The sequence below is a fragment of the Monodelphis domestica genome, chromosome 1 (assembly GCF_027887165.1).
Source record: "Monodelphis domestica isolate mMonDom1 chromosome 1, mMonDom1.pri, whole genome shotgun sequence".
NCBI lineage: Eukaryota > Metazoa > Chordata > Mammalia > Didelphimorphia > Didelphidae > Monodelphis > Monodelphis domestica.
The window spans coordinates 255,736,313-255,742,969 of NC_077227.1; the positions used below are offsets into that span (position 1 = coordinate 255,736,313).

Consider the following 6,657-nt stretch of genomic DNA (forward strand, 5'->3'; position numbering starts at 1 on the left):
AGCTTTGGTAGTATATAGAGCACTGGGCCTGGAGTTGGGAAACATAAATTCAAATAAAGCCTTAAACATTTAAAAGCTATTTAGCCCTGAATAAAATAACCTCTGCCTGCCTTCGTTTCCTCATGTATAAATTGAAGACTATAATAGCACCTACCTCACCAGAGTTATTTTGAGGACCAAATGAGATAATATTTGTAAAACGTTCAGGACAATACCTGGCACATAGTAGGCATTTAATAAGAGCCTATTTTCATTCCTAATTCCTCTAGGAATTTCAGGCTACATCAATTTTAAGAATACTAGTACAAAAGAAATCACAAATCTTTTAATACATACATTTATTAAACACACAACCATTATTTTTATTTTGTGTGACAAACTTCTGAATTTTCAAAGGTGGCTTTTCCTTCTCTTTTAGTAAAAAGTAATTCTTAAAGTTCTTTAATAGTTTATAACCAGGGGCAGCTGGGTGGCTCAGTGGATTGAGAGCCAGTCCTAGAGATGGGAGGTCCTCAGATACTTTCTAATTATGTGACCCTGAGCAAGTCACTTAACTCCCATTGCCTAACCTTTACTGCTCTTCTGCCTTGGAATCAATACTGATTCCAATATTGATTCCAAGGCAGAAGGTAATTTTTAATAGTTTGTAACCAACTTAACAATAGTCATAGTAATGGTCCCAGAAGTATTGTTTTCTTCTTTTTTTTAATAATTAATTTTTAAAATTATCAGTTCCAAGACAGAAGAGCAGTAAAGGTTAGGCAATGGGGGTTAAGTGACTTCCCCAGGATAACACAACTACAAAGTGTCTGAGGTCACATTTGAACCTGGGATCTCTAAGCCCCAGACTTGGCTCTCTATGCACTGAGTCACCTAGCTTCCTCATGCTACTTTCTTTCAAGATAAGAGAAAGACTAAATGCTTACTATGTGTCAAGACTGCCATATCCTGGGAATATTAATACAAAATAATAATAGTTAGCATTTATGTAGCACTTTAAAGTTTGCAAAGCATTTCACAAATATTACCTTGTTTATAAAAGTAAAGATGGTACTTACCTTCAGGGGAGTTTACATTTTACTGGGGGAAACTGACAGAGACTGACCACTTTTGGGGCCTAAGAAATTAGGCAACGGTTCAAACTTTGGAAATAATATTCTAGGTCTAAGAACAAAGACTAGAATGTGAATATCTCCCCTATCCCTGTAGACTAAATATCTTAGGAAGTGTCACGATGGCCAGAAAAACAATCTTGAGAAAGAATATGTTTTTGTACCCATTTAACCATGAACTTGCTGAACTCCGCATGTACTCACCTAGATTCCTGTGGGTTTTTTCCTTTATAAACCCTTCCCCTGTTCAATAAACTTGACTGGCAGTAGCTATCAGCTCTGCAGTCCTTCTGACCCCAAAAGATTCTAATCTGTCTGGTCTTTTATTTCTCACTCCAACCTAAGGGACCCTTAGCCCCTGTCCTGAGCCTTTGGGGCTCTTCTCCCTACTTTAGGCTCTAACAGGAAACAACATCTTTATGGGAATGGTGACCATGGAATTACCATTTGGAAAGTTACAGAGATGGTCAGTGAGTTGTAGAGCAGAAAACTGACACATCCTTTCCAGTAGCAATATTGGTCTTGATTTAATTTGGTCCCAAAACTGAATGGGGATAGGAAGGGCCAGAGATATGCATGGCACACATATTAAGTCAATGTGGCAGATGAGAAGAAAGGCAGGAAGTAAAAAGTGAGGCATAACTGGAACTGAATATATTGAGCCATGTGAGGCACTCATCAAGGGACCCAAAGGCAGGAATTCAAAGGATTTAAGCTTTCAAGGCAGAACTCCCTGGTCCAGGACACAAGATGGGTGGCAAGAATACATATAACCAGGAAATATCCTAGAATTTTCTTGCAGCTCTATTTCCTCATCTTTTAAAGGGAAGATTTATGGTATCTGTTCCTACCCTACTTTTATAGGGACATGAGCATAAAGAATAAGAGTAGCTTGAGATGAAAATAGTATGTATATATTATAGAAATACTGTATAAGATTTATTTTTGAGATTACTAAAATCAACCATTTAAAACTAGAATAGTTTCTTGTGTTTTTATATTCTTCAAAGAATTAGAAGCAGTATGTTAGGGTGAATAGGGTACAATAATTACATTAGGAAGATTTTGGTTTGACGTACACTTCAGACATGACCCCCAGGCACAACACTTAACCATTCTGGACCTGTTTTCTTACCCATAAAACGAAGTTATTGGACTCGTTGACTTCTGAAGTCTCTTCCAGCTCTAAATCTATGACTAGGTAGAATTTTTTTTTTTCGTTTTGGTGAGAGAAAAGATATTCAAGGAGATGTATGCTCAGGAGACCTAAAATTCATGTGGCTAGAGTAAATAATAGCCCACTAATGCTCTATCCTCACTCATGGAATGTAACAAAGGTCAAAAGGTAAGCTTTCAACGAATGATAGGAAAGGGAGAGTTAGTCATTGAGATGGATGAAAAGAACAGGGTGAGGGATGCAATGGTGTCCAAGAAAGGAATCCTAGATTCTGGGATTCCTAGGAATCCTGGGGTTGATTCTACAATGATATTTATTATCTAACTTGTCTACTTGGGCCCAAGTTTAAGTTTACTGGGCCTCTGTTCCTCTTCTATAAAACAAGAGAGTTAGACTAGTTGACTGCTAAGGTCCCTTTCAACTCCAGATCTATGCTAAGGCATAGATGGATTGGAGTTCCTACTGATATACCCATCATATGTTCATGTGCTGATGAGAAAGAGAACAAGGAGGAAGAGCCCATCCCAGCAAAAGGTTGCTTAAGTATGGAGAGAATCTTTACAAATCTGTAAGTTCCTGTTTGTAACAAAGTTAATTCTGGAGAGATTTTATCATCTCAACAGCTAAGGAAATATATTTTTTCTCTTTGTTCTCAGAAAAAGGGCCATGTCCCTTCCTTTGCTAATATGTGATTAGAAAACACTTCAAAGTTTCACAAGTCATAGAAAGAGAACTTCACATTTGTCGCATTCAACTTAAATGCTTTTATTGACAATGTTTGAACAATAAGCAAACAATGCTTAAAATTTCATTCAAATTCACTTTCCACATGTCAAAAGACCTCAAGGTAGAAAAAAATAAAATAAAAATATAAATATCTGATAATCCATCTTAATAAATAAATTAAAAACACAATAAAAACGTTTTCATGGAAAACTGTTAATGTCAGAACATTCAGACCACCTTAACAATGCATGATCAGTAACATTACGATGAACATTGATGTAGAAGAAAACTACAGTACATGGATTTAGCTATTTATTTCTATCTACTAGAAAATAAAGTCATATCTTTTCTTAGTTAACATTGGTCATTTCTAATCATCAGAACACACTATTGCCAGAAACACAGTAGTTATTGTTAAAATCAGCTGCACTAGATACAATTTGGAAATATCCAGCACCAGGTTAATTCCAATAATGAACCCAATAGATTAGTTAATGCTATGAGAAGACTAAGGAGAAATAGAAAGAGACACAGACCCAGGCCTGGCTCAGCATGCTACTAACTACCAGCTCTCAGAAGTGTCACTGGGAACGATACACACTCCATGCGTTTTGCTACATCTCTGGAAGAGGTAAGGACTCAAGTCCACATGTGGGATCATCCATGTCGTTGAGGGCTCATGGCCTGGTTTAATTCACGCACAGACATCTGCCTTCCCAGGGTCTACAGAAACCACCGAGGGGAAGACGCGTTTCTCATTTCGGTAATGTGATGCAAAAGCTCCAGCATGATGGTGGTGGCAGTGGCAGCAACAGCAGCAGAACCCATAGCTCCGGGGCTCTTGTCTGTGCCTCCTACCCTCACCCTCACCTCCTCTGCTCACAAAGCCAGCAGGGTTGGGGAGCTCAGTGAGTCAGAAGAGGGCTCATTGCTGCTGCTGCCCTTCCGGTGGGCTGCCGCACAGCTGGGGAAGGAGTCAGCTTCTGGGTAGGTGAAGACGAAGGAAGACGTATAGGTGGTGCAGGTTGGTGTGCAGGTGACCACTGGGGTGCACAGTGGCTCTAGGTCAGCTGCTACTCCCAAACCCAGAGAGGTGCTATGCAGAGGCTCCCAGTCTGCTGCATAGAAGGAGCCAGCCAGGTCCATGTCAGGCACTGAACGGGCAGCAGATTCTAAGCCACCAGGCCTGGAGGAAGCTGGGAAGAGGAAGTCATCAAAGGGCTCAGCCTTCAGCTCCAAACTGTTGATGTTCTTGACTGGTTCCACAGAGGGTTTGGGTTCTGTCTCCTGCAAGAGGGGCAAGGAGAAGGCTTCCTCTGATTCTGGGGTAGCAGCCTCAGGTAGGCCACCAGTGAGATCGAGGGAGGCAGCCGTTATTTCTTCTGGGAAGCCCAAATCATCAGGCATCTTGCAAGCAGGTCGATGGGCCGCCAGGATGAATTCGAGCTTTTCCTTCTCCTTCAGAAGGTTGGCTATCTCAGTTTGCAAAGCAGATTTTTCATCTTCTAGTTGGTCTGTCTCCTGTAGATAAGAGGACAAAGGAAAATATAAGACTTGTATGAGCTCAACTAGGTACTCCCTGTTCTCCCATGGCAGATGGGCAACTTTTCTTCTCAATTCTCAGGGTTCAAAATAGATACCTACCGCTTGGAGTGTGTCAGTGAGCTCTCTCCTTCTATTTCGACATTTGGCTGCAGCCATCTTGTTCCTTTCTCTCCTGATCCTTCTTTTCTCCTCTTCTTCAGGGGAAAGCTAGAAAAACAAACAAATATACATTTAATGTTCAGTTATACTTTTTACAGTATCACCTCCATGCACCATCCCACCTGTTCCTATGGCCACCTGCCCCCCCCCCCCAACTCTTTATCTTAATAGTCTCTTGGGTGAGGCCATTTCCAACCTGCAGTTGCAGACTGGGTGTGACTTGAATGTAAAATAAGATCCTCAACCAGAGAACAAAGAAAACTCCAGCTTCAGTTGCATCAGAGTCCTTCCCTTTTGAATGCTTGTTAGCTTAAAAGTGGTCTATCTATCCTACTCTGCCCATTACAAAGCAAATTGTGCTGGGAGAAGTAATGGTGGTAATATACACCTTAGAGGGTGTCAGTAGTCTTAGGTGCATGTTTCTGACTCAGAGGGGAGACATTCAGAATCAGTGTCCCTGACAAAATTCCATCAGCCAACTTAATCCATTAATCCCATTACTACCCTTCTCCACTAGTATGGAAGGGTTACACAGAAATATATTCACCTGTTCAACTTTGCCCCTCCTGCCAATGCTTTGCCCTCTGCCTCCTGCGGTAGTCTTCACAATACCAGCCCTAGAGTAAACAGCAGCTGAAGGAGCAGAGACTCCATAAGGATGGACTCTGGTCTGGGATGGGGCTACAGAAGAGATGAGGGTGGGCTGGACCAGCCACTGCAGGTCTGGGCTTGTGGAGATGGCAGTCACAGTCGGTATAAAGTTGGCACTGGAAACTGCCAGATCTGTGCAGAAATCCTAAAAGAAAAAGATAGAAAGAAAAAAAGCTGACGTTAGTGTGACTCCAGGTTTCAGAAGTAGATGAGGTGAAGTGAATTCTCAGCAGCATGCTGCAACTGCAATGAAAGAAATTATCTCCTCCAGGAACTGTTGTATATCCCTTAAAATATTCTATTTCCATTTGAAAGGGTCTTCCCATTCCCCCAGAAGTGTTCTGTAAACTCGACTCTATCCTGGCAGCCACAGTTCCCCGTTATCCCCTCAGCATCATTCACATGAAAGGAGGCTTGTTATAAATATCCCTGACGTCTGCACTGACGCAGGCGCCGCTCCGGAGTCTCCTCAATGAACTCGCTTTTTATCAATGAAACTGCCTTACACACCCTCCTGCTTGCACCCTCGCCACCCCCACCCCCTCCTCCCGTTCCTTTGCTGCGGGGAGTAATCTACCTAGGCAAAGGGAAAGCTGTTTTTCTGACGCCTTCCATCATCTAGGACGATGCTAGCCTTTTTCCGTGACACGTTTCCCCTTACGCTTATCAGACATAAGCAGCAAATAGTGCGGAGGGCTGCTAGGAAGTAAAAAGCTACTTTTCTTTGGAAAGTGGCTCTAAAAAGAGAAATCCACTCTGTAGCTATAGAGAAAGAAGCAGCATTCCCCCCTAAGAGTACCCTCCTAACTCTTCATAGAAGCCAGATTATGAATATTCATGATACAGTCAAAGTCTAAGAATAGTAGCAGCCCGGTAGCCGCTCGACTTAAGAGCGCCCCTCCTCTTCTTCCTCCTCTCCGTCCCCCTAACAAGTTCCCACAGGCTCGATCAGAAGGAAACTCCCCGGAGTTGTATGCTCCTCGAGCGTGCAGTCTCTTACCTGTGAGTTGACAGGAGAGCCCATGCTGGAGAAGGAGTCAGCCGGGGAGTGATAATAAGACAGGCTATCCCCGGCCGGGGAAGCACTGCTGCATCGGGAGGAGGATGCTTCGTATTCGGCGTTGAATCCTTGGTACATCATGGTGAAATTTGTAAAAAACCCGGGGAAGGGTTGAGGGGGCGGGGACAGATTCAAGCAGTCTGCTTTGCTTTGTATGAGCGCGATCCCCGCTCAGCTGCTCAGTCCCGGTAGCAGTGGCTTGCTGCAGATGCGGTTGGAGTACGAGA

The 6,657-nt window shown here is 42.6% G+C and overlaps 1 protein-coding gene across 1 annotated transcript; it reads right to left on the bottom strand.

Annotated features, from left to right (window-relative positions):
* Positions 1-3,029: 3,029 nt before the first annotated feature.
* FOS (Fos proto-oncogene, AP-1 transcription factor subunit) lies at positions 3,030-6,657 on the bottom strand. Its single transcript, XM_001367692.5, has 4 exons — positions 6,371-6,657; positions 5,267-5,515; positions 4,660-4,767; positions 3,030-4,536 (listed from the first exon to the last, which is right to left on the bottom strand). Exons 1-4 carry the CDS (start codon positions 6,509-6,511, stop codon positions 3,895-3,897), a joined length of 1,140 nt encoding a protein of 379 aa, XP_001367729.1. The 5' UTR covers positions 6,512-6,657; the 3' UTR covers positions 3,030-3,894.

Excerpts from the sequence above, each read along its gene's own strand:
- FOS (XM_001367692.5), bottom strand. The coding sequence starts at position 6,511 with ATGATGTACCAAGGATTCAACGCCGAATACGAAGCATCCTCCTCCCGA. Across the intron at positions 4,768-5,266 it reads GGAGGGGCAAAGTTGAACAG|CTTTCCCCTGAAGAAGAGGA; the intron begins GTGAATATATTT and ends TTGTTTTTCTAG. Across the intron at positions 4,537-4,659 it reads TCACTGACACACTCCAAGCG|GAGACAGACCAACTAGAAGA; the intron begins GTAGGTATCTAT and ends TCTTATCTACAG.